The sequence below is a fragment of the Anneissia japonica genome, unplaced genomic scaffold, assembly GCF_011630105.1.
Source record: "Anneissia japonica isolate Jap-2015-1 unplaced genomic scaffold, ASM1163010v1 scaffold288271_len110776_cov171, whole genome shotgun sequence".
Classification (NCBI taxonomy): Eukaryota; Metazoa; Echinodermata; class Crinoidea; order Comatulida; family Comatulidae; genus Anneissia; species Anneissia japonica.
The window spans coordinates 90,859-109,926 of record NW_022744007.1 but is presented as its reverse complement, the minus strand read 5'-3'; the positions used below and the strand labels follow the sequence as shown (position 1 = coordinate 109,926).

Below are 19,068 nucleotides of genomic sequence, written 5' to 3'. Positions count from 1 at the left end.
ATGTTTGTAGTTTTGGGACTCATATGCATCAAGACTAAACTAACAAAATCAGCAGCGAACACCATGTGCTCCGGATGACGACGACATAGGCCTACAGTAATCAACAGGAGGCGGGGCTTAGAGAATCTTAACAAGGTCAACCCACTTCGAGTGATGGCTTGCACGCGCAGGAGGCACGTACGCCATAAATTAATATTTCGAGAAATTCAGAAGTTGTTTTGAAGATTTACCGCATGTGTTCAGTAGGTGACTATCGCTATTGTGATAAATGAAAATAATAAATGCGTGACTACAGATTTTTATATAACTGCCCCCCCCCCCTTTTTTTCAGGGAGAAAACCCACAATTCGTCGGAAAGAAAAAAAAAACATAAGCCATTGAAACCCCTGGACTACTTTCCACAGATTTTGAACGACGTCCGACCACGCCCATTTTGCTCTCGTCATCCTCCTTCCTCCCCATCTGTCGGGGATCCCCTACATCACTACGCGCGCGTTTTAAACTCTTTCTTTGTTTTTCCTTGTTTGAAACATACAGTGAAGAATAATAGGACCATGGAACCACCCAGTGATCAATCGTTTACGCCATTATTATTCTACTTACGGCCTATAATATCTCGCTCGATTTCAAACCATCCCTATGCACATTACCCAGAAAACTTATTCCTTGTACTTTAAATATGTTTTAAATATATTTCTTATTATTTTGTTTTTCCTCACGGGCCAAATTAACTTGAGGACCAAATTGGAAATTTGTTGTTTGAAAAACTACCGTACGTAAAATTGTAAAAAATGTTTATAATAAAAAGTCTATTAACACACAGAAAATAAAAAAGGTTGTAACACACAAAAAAAAAAAAAATATTGCAAATCAAAGGACCATATTCAATACTAAGTTAAAAGTCATAAAAATTCAAAAAGAATTAACAAAGTTAAAACCGACATTTAAAACAGTGTAAAAATAGATATTTTTTTTTAAATTTAAAATCACCCGAGTTAAAGATTTTTAAGACACCATCAAAGGAAAAACAGTTAAAAATTACAACTTCGTGTTAGCGTCGGTCATCCATCGCCAAAAGTCTCAATAGAATAGGTCCCGGGAGCGGATCGGGGACCATTGGGGCTAGAGCCTATGATTCCTTCCAAAAAAAAAAAGTAAAGAAAAGAAATAAGGAAGGGGGAAGGAAAAAGAAATGTTACTGAAAGTTTTGCATGATACCTCTCTTCTAAAAATTGTGTAACTCATTTATCGACTCATAGCCTGTTATCAGAGATGCAATAACAGAGAGGCGGCGTTATCTGTTTGTACTAAATAATAAAAATGTTCAGAATGCTTTAACCCGGATCCATGCCCGACCGCAGATTTGTCATAGTGTGGAGATTAGCATTGAGTAAAGTTTTCTAAAATTTTGAAGGGCAACCAAGCCCAAACAAAGTCAACGTGCCCGGTCAACGAACCAAGGACTTATAAACCGAGTTATGTCATAGTTTATGTTCAATCTAATCATACAGTTATAATTATTTTGAGGGTCTACCTAAACAGTTAAACTGTGTAATAATATTAATAATACTCAATACTGTGCTTACTTCCCAAAAAACAGAGGGATGCAACCAAATAAAATACAATTTACATCAATGAAAAAAAATTATCTATTGTCGCTGGACGATCTACTCAAAAAGACCTTCAAAGAATATAGGGAGTTCCCTTATGCATCTTACATCAGCCAAAAAATGACCATGACCAATTTGGACAGTATTCCCCAGTGGCGGATCCAGGAATTCGAAATGGTGAGGGGTTTGGGGGAGGGGTACAAGTGAGGGATTTTCACAGATGGAGGCTCTAACCACCTCAGCCCCACAGGAGCTAGGTAAGAACATTTATCAAGGGCGGATCCAGAAATTTTCTGACGGGAGCTAGAATAGTTAGTCCCCACCAGATCCCCACCACCACGGTTGGGGCTGCCGGAGGTGAGCAAATTTTAAGAATTCTCTTAATTTTTAAGAATTTTTAAAAATTCTCAAAGTAGGTCTGGTGTTCCTCAACAAAATTATTGACGTTTTCCCTACTGGATGCTTCCCCTCCCTTAGACAACCTTCCCCTCACGGGCGTCGCAAAGGTCTAATCAAGGACCCCGGAAATGGCACTCATTCAGACTTAAAATTTGAATATTTTATTTCTTTTTTTTTTTTTTAATTTGACATGAGGTCCTGGCCAGTTGGGCACCCCACCCCAACTGGATAAATATTATATATAGGCCCTATGTCCTACAGTCGATGTCAGAGACACATTTATCGTACTCGCGCGAATAAGCGCCCGGGCGCTTAAAATATTTTTTGCACTTTCTGAGGGGCGCTTATTCAAACGGGGCGCTTATGAAAACAGAGTGGAAATTGAGGGGGCGCTTATGGAAAATAGATGCGCGAGTACGGTATGCTGTTATGTATCAAAAAAGCCATTTTGGATCAGGGTGCTATAGAGCGATGACCCTATGGGTAGGGGAACCGAATGGGCCCCTATAGGGTCGGTGGTCAGTGGCCACTGAGGACTGCCGCACGTGAGCGCAGACCGAGACGTTAGCATGGATAGCTGTTCTACTGGGTACTACATTCCGTATACAGTAATGGCTAAAAAATTCCGTCTAGATCTAGCTCCGTCTTTTGGCCTTTTTTTACATCCTGTTTTATGAAATCTTTGAGAAAAACCGGGGTCGGGGAAATATGGGGTGCCATATGCAGCAAAATCCATGTTAAAATCAAAATGTAATTGCAAAATTCAATGTCTGATTTATCAAAACGTAGGCGTAAATTTCTCAAAATGTAGATCTAGTTTCCCAAAATGAAGTTCTAATTTCTCAAAACGTAGTTCAAATTCCAAAATGTAGAGTTCTAATTTCTTTAAAATGTAATTCAAATTCAAAACGTAGGTCTGACTTGATCAAACGCCCTCTCCAAATTCTATTCCAAAACGTAAATCAAAAACCAGCCTGGTTTAAAATGCATAGCGTTGTGTTCGTTGTCAACATCAATGAAAATTCAAAATTAGTGGGTGGTAAAATAAATCGAGCTTCCCGCCGTTCGCCCACTGCATGCTGGATCCGCCACTGAACTCATGGGTACTTCCTTTTTTCCCTCCTTCCTCTTTTTAATTTTTTTTTCTACTTTTCTTTTTATTTTTCGGCATTAAAATTATGAAGGCAGCTCAGGCGCTGTCTCTTATACACATCTAGATGTGTATAAGAGACAGGGAATATATATCCCAACCGCTTAAGGTCATTAAAGTCATTAAAACAGGTGTGTCCAGGTTTATATAATGACATTATAAGATTAAAAGAATAATATAAAACTTCCGAGTACAATGAAAGAATAAAAAAATGACTTGAAATTTGAAGTGAATATGGAAAATAATTTAATTAACAAACGCAACCGATAGTAAAAACGGACCTTACAAAGTCATTAAAAAGACCGCTTTACATGCAAAGTGAGGAACCGTACCAACCAACAAAAGTAAAGGTAATAAAAAACGATCTAGGCTATAAATTAAGATACGCAAATGCATACACACTCGAACAATAATAAAAGAACAATATAAAACTTCAAGTATAATAAAAGAATAAAGAAAAATATGACCTGAAATTTGAAGTAAATATAGAATATAATTTTAAAAACACGGAAGATAGTAAAACGCAACGGATAGTAAAAACAGACCTTAAAAAAAAACTAAATCCTTTCCGAGCCACTAGGGCTCATACGGCTAAGCTTATCCCCAGTTTCTGTAGTGTGAAGCAGATGAGAGTTGTACTGTATTTCCCCCATGGACGTGGCACTGGTCCGTCGCAGGTTAATCTCCAGCAGTTTGCTGGTACCCAGAGCTCGGGCCTACGGGCTCAAGTCCCCCTGTCGGACAACTTAGCCCCCCCCCCCCAGAAAATATATCCTAGAGCCGCCACTGAAGCCATGGCATGGCCACATTGCACAGGAAGCAAATTTGTTAATGCAAGTACAATTCATTTTAGAGGTGGCGCTAATTAAAATTATGAAGGCAGCTCAGGCGGATCCAGGAATTTTTGTTAGGGGTTTGATGGTTTAAACATCTACACTTTAGCCTGGGGTACGAAAGTTTTAAGAATGGCAGGATCGTACTAAGCCGTAGGCCGGATTTTCACCACACCCTCTGGTCCTTTCTTTATACTTACATCTAGGCCTATGTATAAGTATTTTTCCTTTATATGTTCATAGGCCTATCTGTATCACCAGTGTGACGGATGATTAACAATACCAATCCATGTTCTTGAGATCATAGTACCTTAGGCAACAAATTTAAGGATTTTTATCACTCTGACTTAAAAATAGTTATTTTAGTTTGTGATTCTTTTAATTGTGCACAAATTTATATTTCAATAATTATTATGTCAGGGGGATTCAGTGATTCCTCTCTCACCACCAAAAGACATAGGTCTAATGAGCCTACCGCTAAAATAACAAGGGGTTCAGGTCTAACAGTACCATTTATGATAAATGTATGAAACTGTTAATTAAATTATCATTAGAACGTTGTATAAATAGCATATGATTTAAATAATTTATCAGCCAAGTCCATAGTTATTAGTCCTAAATACAGTACATTTTGTGTGCATAACTTCTTTTCTGAAAATAGAGGGCGGTAGAGAACATTATTAATCGGCATTCTGCGCTTGCTCCCCATATGTGTTGGTGTTCGTTCGCCGTAATCGAGAAGACAAATAGTACGAATTGATAAATTAAAAAATAATAAAATGGCTGTATTCAGTATGTATGTAGCGAATACGTAAATGTCTTATAGAAAAAATGCATAAAACATAAATAAATAAAACATATTAAGTAATAAAAGAACAGATTTATTATGGAAATATACATTGCGTAGTGATATAACTATTGTAGTCAGTTGTTGTTTGTAGAGAAGAAACGCATGGTGTTCTTAGGCCACCGGCAAGTACGGCGTGTGTTTCTGCTCTGTGAACACTTATTTAAATTCAAAAATTGGGGTGTTTTTTAAATAAATTTATAGCCATAAAATGGACGGAATTAAGGTGGAACAAGCTGGTAAGAAAATATAATATTTTTAGATTTAAGAAAATCGTTTTTCATGAACAATTTAGATGTCACAAAACGTTGACTGCTTGTTGTCTCATGTGGTGCTGAGACAGAAAGCCCGCTCTGTAGCTTGAAAATGTTGCTAGCCTTGTTTGTATGTATTTTGAAGTTTAGCCTAGTAGTTTTGAAAGTATTAATAATCTACTCTTAACCAAAAATTACTTGTACAATTCCATAGTATGTCTACGCTTATGATGTGCTGTTTTAATTAAGTCAACAAAAGCAAAAACATTTTAATTCGTTTTAATTTTTCTTACCCAAGTTTACCGACTATTTTCTGTCTTGTTTGTCAGGCCAAGCCCCAAGCATTCACTCATGACAAGCCTAGGCCTCTCCCTCAATGTACTGCTGACCGCTCCTGACCTGACGTCTAGTGTAGACATGAGGCCTGGCCTAAGCAACCAAATAATAGTTAATACGCTTCATATAATAATATGATTAGATGTTCCTGATCGTAATGAATCATGACAATCGATGTGTCTAAAATAAGGTTTAGAAAGTGCCTAGGCCTAGGTATTTGCCTCTTTTTCTAGGCAAATACCACCCAGTTAGGCCGCAGGATATGCAACACCGTGGACATCAGAAAATAATAAATAAACTAAACTCATATCAGTTAACCAGAATTTCATCAAAGTAAAGATTTTATTATGTCTATTAACCAGAATTTCATCAAAGTTAAGATTTTATTTTGTCTATTTATTGTCTTAAACTAACTTTGGATTTAAACTTGTTTCTTGTATTTTATGCATAGCCATAAAATTGACTAATGAAATGCATTTTTTGCATTACTTTTATTTGTTTATTACTTTTTTTAAAAATGCATGTCTTGCCCACAGTTATTTTTACATCCATCTAAGCACACACATTACTATATGTTATAGTTTCAATCAGTATTGAATCTAATTGTCTGAAAAATATAACACAATATTACAAAATGTGTTCTGTGCATCATGGCCGAAACGGTCCTTCAAATTCTAGGCCTATATGTAAACTTTAAAGGATTTTTTTTTATACCAGTCAAACTAATTATTAATTCTGATTGGATGTTGTTTTCTGTTCTAATCCAATCCTTACACAATAACGCAGAATTAATAAATTTGACTAAGACATCTGTTAACAATAGCCACTGCCAAAATTCTTATATTGAAAAATAATAAAGAAAAACAAAATAATACATTAATAGTTGAGATGCAGTTACTTTGTTTTTGAATGAGCATTTGTAATAAGGGCTAGAGTGTATGGCTTTTGCACCCAGACAATTGACTTGAGAAACTTACATAATGGTATAGCTTGGGCCATGAATTAATACAATAGTGACTACATAAATAGTTATGCAAATTTTGGATTTCCAGTCAATTATTAGCAGCCTTGCAGAGTTTGATTTTTCTAAAGGGATATAGCCTTTGTCAATCTTGATTAATTGTGTCTAAAACATATTCATTAAAACAATTATTATAATGAAGCACATAATTTTTTGATGAAATCTGATAAGTGATATGATTTTTATGTTGAAATTTTTATCATTTTGAATATTTGTCAATATACAAAGAAAAACATCTAGGGAAAAATATTGTTACTTTCACATGTTGTATAGTAATAATAATTTTTTTCAAAAAAAAATCTACTGAAAAGTAAATATAAACTGTTCTCTATTCAGTAAAATTGTTACTGTTTACTATACTTTGTAATTCTCAATATTTTTTGTATTTATTTATTCATTCTGAAGTAATCATAAGTAAAAACATTAAAGGATAAAAACACAGAAAAGTACAAATGCATTTTGAACATTATAAGGTAATTTATTCCATTCATCAATAGCGGTATCAATAAATGAAAAACCATTATGTGTACCAGATTTGTGTTTATAAATTGACATTCTAGAAGTAGAAAATCTAGTATTATTGTTACTGTATGAAATAGGTTAGTGAACTCAATACCAATATTTAAATATACAGGTGATATGCCATTTATAATTTTGAAAATTTGAATACATTTACGTTCAGCAACTCTAGTTGAAACAGGTAGCCAATTAAATTTTATGTGTTCATTATAACCAACAATTGAAGGAGGCCCTCTAACAGGGCTCTTCATATTCAGTGTTTATTATGGCTTCACACATGTGTATGCGACAAATTTTACTTCTCTTTCATCGTTTTTAGCTTAAAAATCAACATAGTAATTGATTGTTTTATTGAATGATCAATATACACTGTATAATAGACAAGTATCTATGGAAGTTGTGTTGGAGTAAAATCCACAATCTAGGCATTTAAGAAGGTAAAAACAAATTTTTGTGGGGCCTAGAGTGGGATAAGAATGCTTAGAAACTGCCTACTGTAGCCCCCCCTCAGACTTAGCTGCATAGGCTGGTGGGCCTAGCCTTGGCCTAGTTTATGCCTGTGTAAGTAGTACCAGTGCAAATATATAGGAATTTGGGTAAACCCCGATTTTACGAATACCCGCAATTACCTGTGCCGTATGTAATTAAGGGGTTCTACTGTACTGTAGCAGACATTTCAGTTTAATCTGCTACAATAGAATAATTTGTATCCAAAACAGATTTGTTAAAATCAGTAAGATGGCTTATTATTATTACGTTATTGTACGATTCGCGATCGGGAAGAGGTAATAAACTGGCAGTAGAAGAAAATTGCAAATGCTTAAAGCCTAAAATTTCATGTTGGTTTTTTTTCTTCTTTTAGCCTTGTTTTGGGTTTGTGTGTTTGTTTCTAATGCAATGATTTCTCTTTTTTAGAAGAGCCAGAACCTCAAGCCACAGCAGGAGGTAAAGAAAGATTAATTGAAGTGAATTCGCCAAAACCAATCAAATTGGAAGTTAGGGTGCGCATCCCGATAAAAGAACATCCAAAGGTAAGGTTGATATTCACCTAGCTGTATGTGTATCCTAGCAACATGAAATATGAACAGCATTTTAATCTTGCATGTTAAATCATTTGCGTTTTTTAAAGACAGTTTAATAGGTTTATTGTGTAATTTTATAATGATAATATATAAATCTGATGGAGGTTGTAGTTATTGGAGAATTAAGATTATTGTGGGTAGATGTAATTAGAGAACTCAATTATGTTACTTTTTTAGTTTAACTTTGTTGGGAAACTTCTTGGACCAAGAGGAAATTCACTAAAGAGAATGCAGGAGGAGACAAAAACCAGAATATCTATCCTAGGAAAAGGCTCTATGAGAGATAAACAGAAGGTAGGTGTTCAATTCATATAAAAGCTGATATAATCGACCACTCTGTTTGAAGATGATCTTTAACCCAGAATATAACAAAATAAATGCAAGGAAAAACCTTTATGCTGGGATGAATGCATGGTGACCTGCATGGAAATAGTGTTTTTGAGATTAGTGATTTTTTTTTTTTTCGGTCTAGCATAAAGCATATTACATCAATAGAAGTAAAAATCCAAAATTTTACATATGTATCTGCACAATTGTATATATTATGCTAATGTTCTAATTTACATATTCAACAGGAGGAAGAACTGAGGAATGAAGGAAACCCCAAATATTCACACTTGCATGATGAGTTACATGTACATATTGAGGCCTACGCACAAGTAGTGGAGGCATACCAGAGAATGGCCACTGCCCTTGGAGAAATACAGTACCACCTTGTACCTGTAAGTAGGAAAATTAAAAATTGAGTTGTTGGTGCTTTTAGATTCTGCATGAATTCTTCTTTAAAACCGTGTTTTTTTTTATGGAAATTGGTTGAGTATTTGTGAAGTTGTGAATATTTAATTCATTGGATATCATCCATGTAGGTTTTGAGAAAACGGCTTCCAAAAATTTCAAAATCAATAGTTTATTATTAAGATTTGTATTTTAAGAATAATTTTAATATGCTTTTGAGTTAGATTTATTGATTGATATTTTGCAGAAATGTTCTTTAATATAGCTTCTTTTATAAAATGCAAAAACATAAAAATGTTAAAAATTGTGGTTCTAAAAAAGTTTTCAGTGCTTGCGGGAAATTAGAAATTGCGGCACAAAAGGGTTTTTTGCAAAAGCCGGTCACAAATATTTGATGAGCATATTGATAAGCTTTATAATTTTTACAGGACAACAACGATGATATTAGGATGCATCAGATCCAAGAACTTGCGATGATCAAAGGAACATTCCCTGAACCACAGATGGGGGGTAGGGGCCGAAGAGGTGGGCTTCCACTTCGAGGGGGTCCACCACCAAGAGGAAGGGGACTACCACCTCGAGGTGGCCCAGCATTGAGGGGTCCAGTAAGAGGAGGACCAAGAGGAGGATTGAGGGGAGCAGCACCGGCAGGTCGAGGTGCATTGAGGGGCGGTCCGTCAAGAGGTGCAGCTAGAGGAGGGTACGGAGGCCAAGGAGGATATCAAGCCTCAGTTGGCGCAAATGATTATGTGAGTATCCTTTCTTTGTTGTAAGTAGGTAGCTTTTGACCAAGAAAAAAAAACAATAGAACATATTCAGTCATCTATGACAGTCGTCGCGTGCATTCTGAATTTTGTTGAAAATTATCTTCACGAATGTTTAATACAGTACAGTTTTTGTCTAAATGTCGATTTAGCCGACGACGATTTCAGGAGAGAATGTAATGCATAAAGTTCAGACATGCACAATTTAATTAGTATGACATCACTACGTTGTCGCGAATCAAAATCTCCCTATTATAAACATACAAAGCCCTTTGTCATTATCTGAATGAATATGAAGCGATAATGATAAAATATTCAAATGAGTTAAGTGGATTTTTTAATTTTTAATGTTCTATTGTGTTTGTAGTATGAATATGGACAGCAGTATGACCAATCATATGATGAAGGATACAACACACAAGGGTGAGTTCATCTTCTATTATTACCCCCTCCACTACCACTGCTTTCATGGGAACCTATCCAAAAAAAATCTAAAATAATATAAGTAGAAGTAAAATTTTGAATATTTTTTTCTTAAATTTAATGTATTAGTCACTAAAAGGAACTAAAAATAATAGTAAAATGAATAAACATTTTATTACAGAAATAACATTAAACTAACCATAAATTAACAATTAATTTTAGATTTTAAAATGTAATACAGGTTAGGATTCAAATATTTTTCAAGTATAAAATAATGTCTAAAATAATATTAATATTAATTTTTATCTCCCCAGCTCAGCAATGTTCAATAAGTTTAAATATATATTTTCTGATGTCGGTCAAAAATCTAACTCCTGTCTGAGGATTCGCACATTTGAAGTATAAAATAATTAATCACTAAAATAAATATTAATTAATCCTAATTAATATTGTTATCTTCCTACCTTGTAGCAATGATGGATTTGGTTATGAGGACTACAACAGCGGTGGTATGCTAAGCAGTGGTGATGGATTTGGGACCACCTCCTATGGTAACTGGCCCTACTAAGTACATAATGCAATAAACTCTTCAAACTTATTAATGGTTATAAGCAAAACATCATTAAAGCACTCAATACTATTCTCTTAATGTTATATTTTTAAGATTTATATGAGAAGTATATAATAATTAATGTACTATAAAATGACTATTGAAAGGTTTTCATGAGAATTAAATAATGATTAATTATATAAAGATTAGAAGCAAAACAACATTAAAGCACTTAATACTATTCTCTTAACGTTATACTTTTTTAATTTGTTTAAGAATTATATAATAAATAATATAAAATGACTATTGTAAGATTTTCCTGAGAATGGTTAATATAAAAATTTAAAAAAAAACCTGTAGTTGTTAAATGTATAAATGCTGTATTTGTTAAATGTGTCTTAGACCTACTAACACCCATGCTATTAGATATGTTAAATATTTGAATTTTGATAATTTTTTTGTAGCATTTATGTTTGTATAGCTCAATAATTTATAGTTTATAATTCTACAGTGTCATGATATAGGTTTGATGAGGATAATTCTTCTTAGTCTTGTCTTTTTTTTTATAATTGTTTAAGTGTGAAACAATAAGTTTGGATTATTGATAGATGAGTTTACTCAGCGAATCTGGTAAATCATTTAAAAATATACTGTTTACCCTTATCACTAGAAATAATGAAAATTTTGGATACTGAAATTGTTCAAATGAAAGAAAGTGTTACAGTGATTATTGGTAAACTATTTGGAATAAAGTAATTGTTACAGAGCTGTGCAGCAAGAAGTATTGATTTATGATATAATTACTGAAAATTCAATCAAATTATTTTTTTGTTGACAAGAATTACAATTCCAAATTGAGTGGGAAAGTATGTCCTGACAAAATTTCTACATTTTTTGGGGACAGTTTATCTGTTACAGAAATTTTATTATGTTTAATTTGTTGGGACATGAATGGTGATAGTCATGTTATGTCATTGTTTTTATTTTTTTTTTAGGTGGCGATGACAGTTGGGGACAATCCTCCTTGCAAGCGAAGGCTCCCGCCCAGAAGACGAACGCAAGGGCTCATCCATACACTAGGTAGGCTGGCCATTCTGCATCCAACTTGGCTTGGGACATAAACCCATTACACTGACCATCAGATAAGCTATTTATTGTAGTAATTGAATTCTCACACCAAAAAATTGATGTGGAATTGTTGGGTTCCCATTAAGATAACTACATCATGTCTCGGTCAAGTTGTTGATTGCTTGTGCTGTGCCTTCTACATGGCATACCCCCTCTGTTTCTTTTTTTTTTGTGGTTCCCCATGCTATAACTTAAATTTAAAAAATACTAAAAAAAATTAAAAAGAATGAAGTTAAAATAAAAAGCCTTAAAAGTTTGTCTTAAAATGATTGTTCTTATCAGTGTTGGAATGGAGCAAAGTAATACTTAAAATAGTCATTAAAATAAAATGTTAAAGTTTGATAAAGTAAATCATTAATGAATCTATGTGTATTCTCTGGTGTTACAACAAGTTACTTAGATAAGGACATTAATTAGCTAAGAATTTTAATTAGGTAAGATTGTTAATAATTAAGATTGTTAATAATTAGATAAGATCATTGTTGTAAGTTGTGATGGTGTAGTTTCAACAGATAAATGTATAAATCGAAGGTAGATGATACTGATAATAATGACAATAAGATAACCATGTAAACCTGATATATTTTACCTCGATTTTTTGTTTCTATTATGCATTAAATTGAATAGTAAATGTACATGTAATAAATATAATAAGCAGCATCACAATTAAAGAGTAAGACTAGGATGTTAATTTTTCTGGTTTAATAATTAAAACAACATTGTTCATGATATAACTAAAAATATATTAAACTGTGAAAGGCTTGTTCCAAAAGAAAATAATAAGATTTCATCCGTCATCGGTGTTGTAGGTACAACTCTAAAATCTATATATCTAACGACTAATTATCAATAACATTTTAAACACTTGAATTGTTAAAATACTGTTTAGGCTTATTATAATATGACCATGTTAATGCAAGCATGTCCACATTGTTATGAGCTAATAGAAAGATAAATGCTTCAAGTAAAAGCCATTTTTTTTATATTTAATATTAATGTTCATTTAGAAAGCCTCTTAAATAGCTGGACCTCTTTAGAATGTGATTGTTAGGTTTTGCTAATTAATTTCATGTTTTAACCTAGGTAACCATGTAAAAACAGAAATGGAATGTGGGAGAGAAGAACACAAATAATGTGTGGTGGAAACAGTCACTTTGATCTAGATTTTAACACCCTTTCTAGATAAAACAAAGTTCTGAATTAAAAAAAAAAAGACTGTTTGTGATAAAATACATACCTTACATTGGTAAATTGTTTCTCTACTTAATGTTTAAATTACATCACACAATATCCCATAATATTGTCTAAGTATGGTATTGAAACAATGCCCTGAAGGTGTCAAATATGCTAATGAGTTGCCCTGAAGGTGTCAAATACGCTAATGAGTTGCCCTGAAGGTGTCAATTAAGCAGTGTACTCTGTATTCCATTCAGGTTTAAACTTTTTTAATTGATTATTCTAATAAAGCTTCTACGCCCAACATAATGCCTACAATTGTTTACTATTTAAATGAATAACACCTTAATACATGTCTTTTGCAGTTCTAAATACAAAGTACAACTTCTAAAAATAATACTACTGCACTAATTTTTAAAAGTAAATAAAATAAGATGTTTTCTCATCCAGTCATTTTAATCTTTCTGTGGTGGAAGTCTTTGGAGTGGGTACTAAATTATACTAAGTGGAGGATTGATCTAGCACAGTGTGGTATGGAACTTAAAAGGGAAATCTTATCAGTCTCCATTCTCAATTTACATATTTTCACTTTAAATAAATCCAGTTTAAATAGATCATTTTTTAAATGGTAATTTTATAATTATTGAAATATTTAAAATAAAACTTTAAAATCATTTAATATAATGTACATCATTCATTTGTCCAAAAAATTCTTTATAAGCTTTTAATCATCTTTTAATCCCAAATTCCCACTTCAAATTAATCTAGATTAATAAGTTTCAAATGATATTTTAAAATAGTTGGTGAAATAAATCATATTTCTTGAAGTAGCTTGAAAGTAAAGGAATTATCATCATTCGAATTTCCACCATTCTTTGGATGTCATTTGTTTCACATTTGCTGTTGGCTTAGATTTCGACGGTCAAGGTGCTCTTATACTAATAACATTTTCCTTATTTGTCTCATAAAGGCAAATCATGTATATATCTGTTCAACAATTGATCAGCTTATATAAATCAGATCTTTAATAACAAAATAATATTAATATATTATATTTTTTAAAGAGAAGCAGATCCATTTAATCAGAACTGCATTTAACTAAACCATAAAATATCCTTTTAACTGACTAAAGAAACAAATAAGAAAACCAAAAGAGCAGGACAGCATACATCATTGAACCAATTGCACTGTCATTGTCCAATTTACTACAGACAGCTCACACAAGCATTTAATACAAGAATTCGATCAGACTTTGTGTCAACACACAGGCAGATAAAATCAAATGTCTAATAACTGTTATATAATGGAATGTAATTAAATCTTTTCAATAGCAAGTTACTGGCTTCTTGAAAAAAATAATACAAAATAGTTATATATTCAACTTCACCTAAAACTTGAATGATGGCCGTTAAAGTGAACATAAGCTGGTAATATTGAGATAAACAAAAAATGAAGTGAAATGACAGGAAGCAAGTTGAGATTTGACTGATTTGTTATCTCAACACTCTGGCTGATATAATCTAAAGTTGTAGCGAAAAGTCCAATTGCTGTATGACATTTAAATCTTCACATGCAGTAGCAAGTTACTGGGCTTTTCTTTAATAAAAATACAAAATGAATTAATAATAAATATTTATAATTATATAATAATATATTATATAACCAACCTACCTGGATGAATAATAATATTTATAAACATAAATACAAAATAGTGATATATTCAACCTGTCCTAAGACTGGAATGGTAGCCATAATTTAAACATAAACTATGAATATTGAGATAACTAAAAATGGTGAGGCAAGTTGCTGGCTGTTGGATGTAAAGAAGGTTTTTCCCTTTTAAAGAAATAATACAAAATATTAATATATTCAACCTATTGTAAAACTGGAGTGATAGACTATAAATATTGAGACAACAAAAATGTTTCCCACTTTTGTGTTGGGCTTCAGACCAAGGTTTCCTCTTGAACAGTTTGTCAAATTTGTAATAAATAAATAAATGGTGTGAAGAGTGCGACAGGAAGTTGAGACTTGTTTATACCATCATCATCAGGCATGACTACCATGTGAAATGTTGCACAACATTCAATTCTTAAAATAAAACTTGTCTATACATGGCTGATAAAAACTAAATCAAATTTAATATTAAAGTAAATAGCTTTTAATTCAAAATTAAGAGAGAGAAAATATATACATCACTAATTAGGTAGAGAAGTACCATTTATATTTTTTTTAAAATAAAAAACTTAAATTATCTGGCAATTTATCTCCGTGGATTGTTGTTATCACTAATTGCTTAGTTTAACATTTAATGGTGCTTTAAAATGAATATGATGAAAGCAAATGAAATACAAATGTTAACTAAAAGGTTTATGATGGAGTAGACTTAAATTGTGTATTCAGACTAATTAATGATGTTTAATAATTTAATATTCTTAAAGGATTGAATTTATTTTATAGGTTTTTAAAAAGCATTATAAACTGAAGGAAAATTATATTTCTTAGGCTCATTGAGCTTCAGCTTTGCATAATGAAAGGTGCATTATAAATTTTACATTATTTTCAAATTATAAAATACAAATTATTTTGGAGTGACACTATTGGTTCCTACATCCTTGCATCATGCAACAAATATATTAAAGATATTAAGATAACTTTAATTTCCAGCATAATAAAACAAGAACAGTAATACTGTACTGGAAATGAAATTGCACATATTGTATATGAACGGATAATCTAGTAAATTATTCAAAACAAAATTAATTCATAATCGGAACTCAGTTTAATTTGAGTGACTCGGGTATTTGTTACCAATAACCTGAAATGTTTTGACCATGGTTTTTCTCCATGATTTATTATGAGACACTGCAACAACATGGGTGTGTATATAAATCATAGTAATTCACAAATGATTAAATACAAACTAATTGATATTTTTTATTTAGTGCATCCCAGATTGTCATTTTTAGAGGACACCCATATCTACTGTAGTGTTACTTTTTAATCTCCCCAGATCCTCTATATTCACATTGAAATATTTAATATTCAGACCAATGACTTCTTTAAATTGATGTTTTGTCACAACTCACTGACTGAAATGAATATAAATAATGTAGTCTATATTTTCTTCAGTTCTGCATTAATATAAACATTAATAATAATTAAGACTCGATGAGTCGCAGTGTAATCTTAATCATCACCTCCCTTGACGGGCAATTCCCTGAAATTGAAACATTTTCATCAGAAAAAAATTCTGATGTATGTTTTCGTGGAACAATACATTGCTTAGTTCTCAATAAGATTTATATGTTACTCTAATTTAAACAGGTTCCTGAAAGAATAACTCATTTAATTATATTGGGGAAAAAAATATGTTACTCTAGCTCCCAGGAAGAATGTACACATCAAAATATTGGGTGGAGGATGGGCCCACAACAGGTAAAGGAGAGATCCAGCCATCCTTTAACAGGTGTTAGAAAGGATCTTCTGACCCCATTGAATAGATTAAAGTTTAACCTTTAACCCCTAAATAGTTTAGAAATAGATATACAACAAATAAATGTGTACAGGGTGTGGAGGGAATTTCTGATTCCCTTAAGAAGTGGACAAGTTTCTGACCCCTTTAAGAGATGAAAGAGAAAAATCTTATACATTTATTAGAGTGGAGTGGTACTACAAACTACCCCAAAACATTAGAAAGGAAAAATAAATAAATATAAAAAAATAATAATAATAAATAAATAATATATAATAAATAATTGCAAATATATCTAACAAATTAATATAATACATAATCCATAAAAGTAATATAATTAAAAATATGTAATTTGTTGTCTATGTTGATGCATCAACATCACTCCTATGATTGTTGTATATATAAATATAATGAATAATTGCAAACATTAAATTAATATACAGTTCTGTAAAGAAAAAAAGGGAGTTCTTGATGTTTCTGCTTCAATCCATGTTAGTAAACCCACAGCAGGTTGTGAAGGAAGAAGTGGTGGAGAATGGTTTCTGATCCCTTTAAGCAATAAGAGGGAACTTCTTAATGGAGGAGGTTTCAGACCCCATAGCAAATGGTCAGATGCCTCACCTACTAGATAACCGTATCAGAAAAAACTTAAAAATTAATGATGATAATTATATTCATAATACCAATAGTAGTAATAATATATTAATAATAGTAATACTGTAATAATAATAATGTGCTATTTATTTAGTACATGTCAATAAAATAATATAAAAAAAATACTTAAGAGGTGGTTTTTTTTTTACTAAAACAATATTTTAAAAAGAATACAATATTTCATCATAAAAGGCCAACATAATGGGCCTATCAATAATATAAATCTCACTGTGGACCAATTCTAAAATCAAACCATGAAATGAAGTGTGTCATCTAAGTACATGACAGGATGACCTCATCAAGGCCCATCACTTCCTAACAACTATTGAAGATTTTACAAGTTTGAATCAGGTACCTGTCCCCAACGAGGTGACCAACCTCTGAATAATTTGAGAAGCTTTTTGGAATAGTTGAAATCTGCAATTATTCTGCTTTTTGTTGTTTCTTAGAAACAGATTATACATTTATTTTGTATTATATTTGTGAATGTACAAATATATTTTTGTTTAATTACTGGTGTATGTGTGATAAATTCAGTTAATAATAATCAAGCAGTTTATTATTTCTTTTAATTCATTTTTCAGTGAGGGATTTTGGAAATGATGTCTGAAAGTATAAGGTAAAGATAATAAATGTGATATTGGGTTTGATGTTAATATAAACAGTTTCTAGTGGCTGAGAATGTTGGTGTAGTAAAGACCAATGCTTAGCGTTTAGGGTAGGGGTGGTGCCAGTGGATGGGCCAGCTGGGCCTAGGCATTGCCATCAAGACCTGTGCCCCAGCCACTGGGGAGTCACAGTAAGATCTGTTGGGGTGAAAATTATAGTTAGTTTGTAAGCCAGTTAGTGCTGTTTTTGGCACTAGTGGTGTCTAACCAAAAATTGTGACAATTTTAACAGGGATTGTGGGAAGAGGGTGGAAGGTGTACTAAGACCAATTCTGATGAGAATGGTGTACTACCTGTTCCAAGTGGCTGAATAGGGGTGGGTTTGATTTACTAGCAAATGAGGGTTATTTACGGCCAACCCGGACAGCGTCGTACGACGCAGCCCAATGCGATTTGTTGTCACATGGGGTCTGTGAGAGTTAAACGCAGACGCGATGGTTTGTGCTGGGGTCAGCCGTGTCATAGAATATTAAACATGTTTAATATTTCTCACGACGGCTTAAGATTTTCCCCAACGGTAAATCGTAGGGCTGCGTAGTAGGACGCTGTCTGAGTTGGCCTTTAGCTTTGTAATGTAGAATTACAAAGCACCCAAAGAGAATCGTCGATCAATTCAAAAACAATGAATTCTAATAATAAATAATTAAAAGTAGTGGAAATTTACTAGATAAACTTTATTTTAATTGTTTTTTAACTACATGTTACTCTCTTTGTATCTTGCATGTCATATGACAGTTCTATTGTTTGTTTTTCAGGATGATTTGCTACTGTGTGGATGATTAATAATGGCTTGAGCCTTCACATGCTAGGACGTAAGATCCAGAGCTTAGACAATCAATTTGTGAAAAAAAACAACCAAATTTTAGAATTAGATTAAAAAGAATGTACTACAGGATATTGTTATGGATTCTCTTCTATCATTCCAACATACTAACCGGAGGGAAGTTCGTCCTATGAAATGATATTTTAGCTCTCTGATGAATTGGTATTCACAACAAAGAGGATTTTGTATTAAAACAATTTCAAAGAATGTCTGGTCATTTGTAACTTTATCAGTTTAAAATTTCTTGCATATAAAAGAAAGGAAATGTTGACTCGAGATTTTTTACATGGTGTGGTTGGTTTGAAATATTACCTAGGACAGCATGGTGGAAATTTATGCTACCCTGAGGCAAAGGCTACGATTCCACTTGCGTAATGTTTTTATTTAGTTGTCTCTGTAAATTTAATGTCTTAGTTGAAAAATTATAACAAGTTTTGTAAGATTTGAATATTTTCCTCAACCAGATTGTGTACCATAATGCAGTTGGTAGTGTGGTGTTCACCATGGTGCATGATAGCCATGTAGCATGGTGTGTATCATGGTATAGTCATGTACCACAGTGCATGGTGGTACTCATGTAGTGACTTGTGTACCACAGTGCATTGTTGGTAGTCATTCAGT

At 32.6% G+C, this 19,068-nt stretch overlaps 1 protein-coding gene across 5 annotated transcripts; it reads left to right on the top strand.

Moving 5' to 3' along the window:
- Positions 1–4,920: 4,920 nt before the first annotated feature.
- On the top strand, positions 4,921–18,758 carry LOC117119557 (KH domain-containing, RNA-binding, signal transduction-associated protein 2-like). 5 transcript variants are annotated; one of them, XM_033264382.1, is made up of 10 exons: positions 4,921–5,078; positions 7,885–8,000; positions 8,229–8,345; positions 8,627–8,773; positions 9,215–9,535; positions 9,918–9,973; positions 10,445–10,524; positions 11,519–11,603; positions 17,541–17,575; positions 18,380–18,471. In XM_033264382.1, the coding sequence occupies exons 1-9, from the start codon at positions 5,051–5,053 to the stop codon at positions 17,557–17,559; spliced, it is 969 nt and encodes a 322-aa protein (XP_033120273.1). In that variant the 5' UTR covers positions 4,921–5,050; the 3' UTR covers positions 17,560–17,575; positions 18,380–18,471. The 5 variants fall into 5 exon arrangements, 4 of the variants coding, with proteins under 4 accessions (XP_033120273.1, XP_033120275.1, XP_033120276.1 ...); XM_033264383.1 differs by having other exon boundaries at positions 4,934–5,078; positions 7,888–8,000; XR_004447207.1 differs by lacking the exon at positions 10,445–10,524 and having other exon boundaries at positions 18,380–18,758.
- Positions 18,759–19,068: the final 310 nt, after the last annotated feature.

What these genes read in the sequence shown, in the direction of transcription:
- LOC117119557 (XM_033264382.1), top strand. Translation starts at nt 5,051, where the DNA reads ATGGACGGAATTAAGGTGGAACAAGCTG. An exon ending in AATTAAGGTGGAACAAGCTG is followed by an intron (nt 5,079 to 7,884) that starts GTAAGAAAATAT and finishes TCTCTTTTTTAG; the next exon opens with AAGAGCCAGAACCTCAAGCC. An exon ending in TACAGTACCACCTTGTACCT is followed by an intron (nt 8,774 to 9,214) that starts GTAAGTAGGAAA and finishes TAATTTTTACAG; the next exon opens with GACAACAACGATGATATTAG.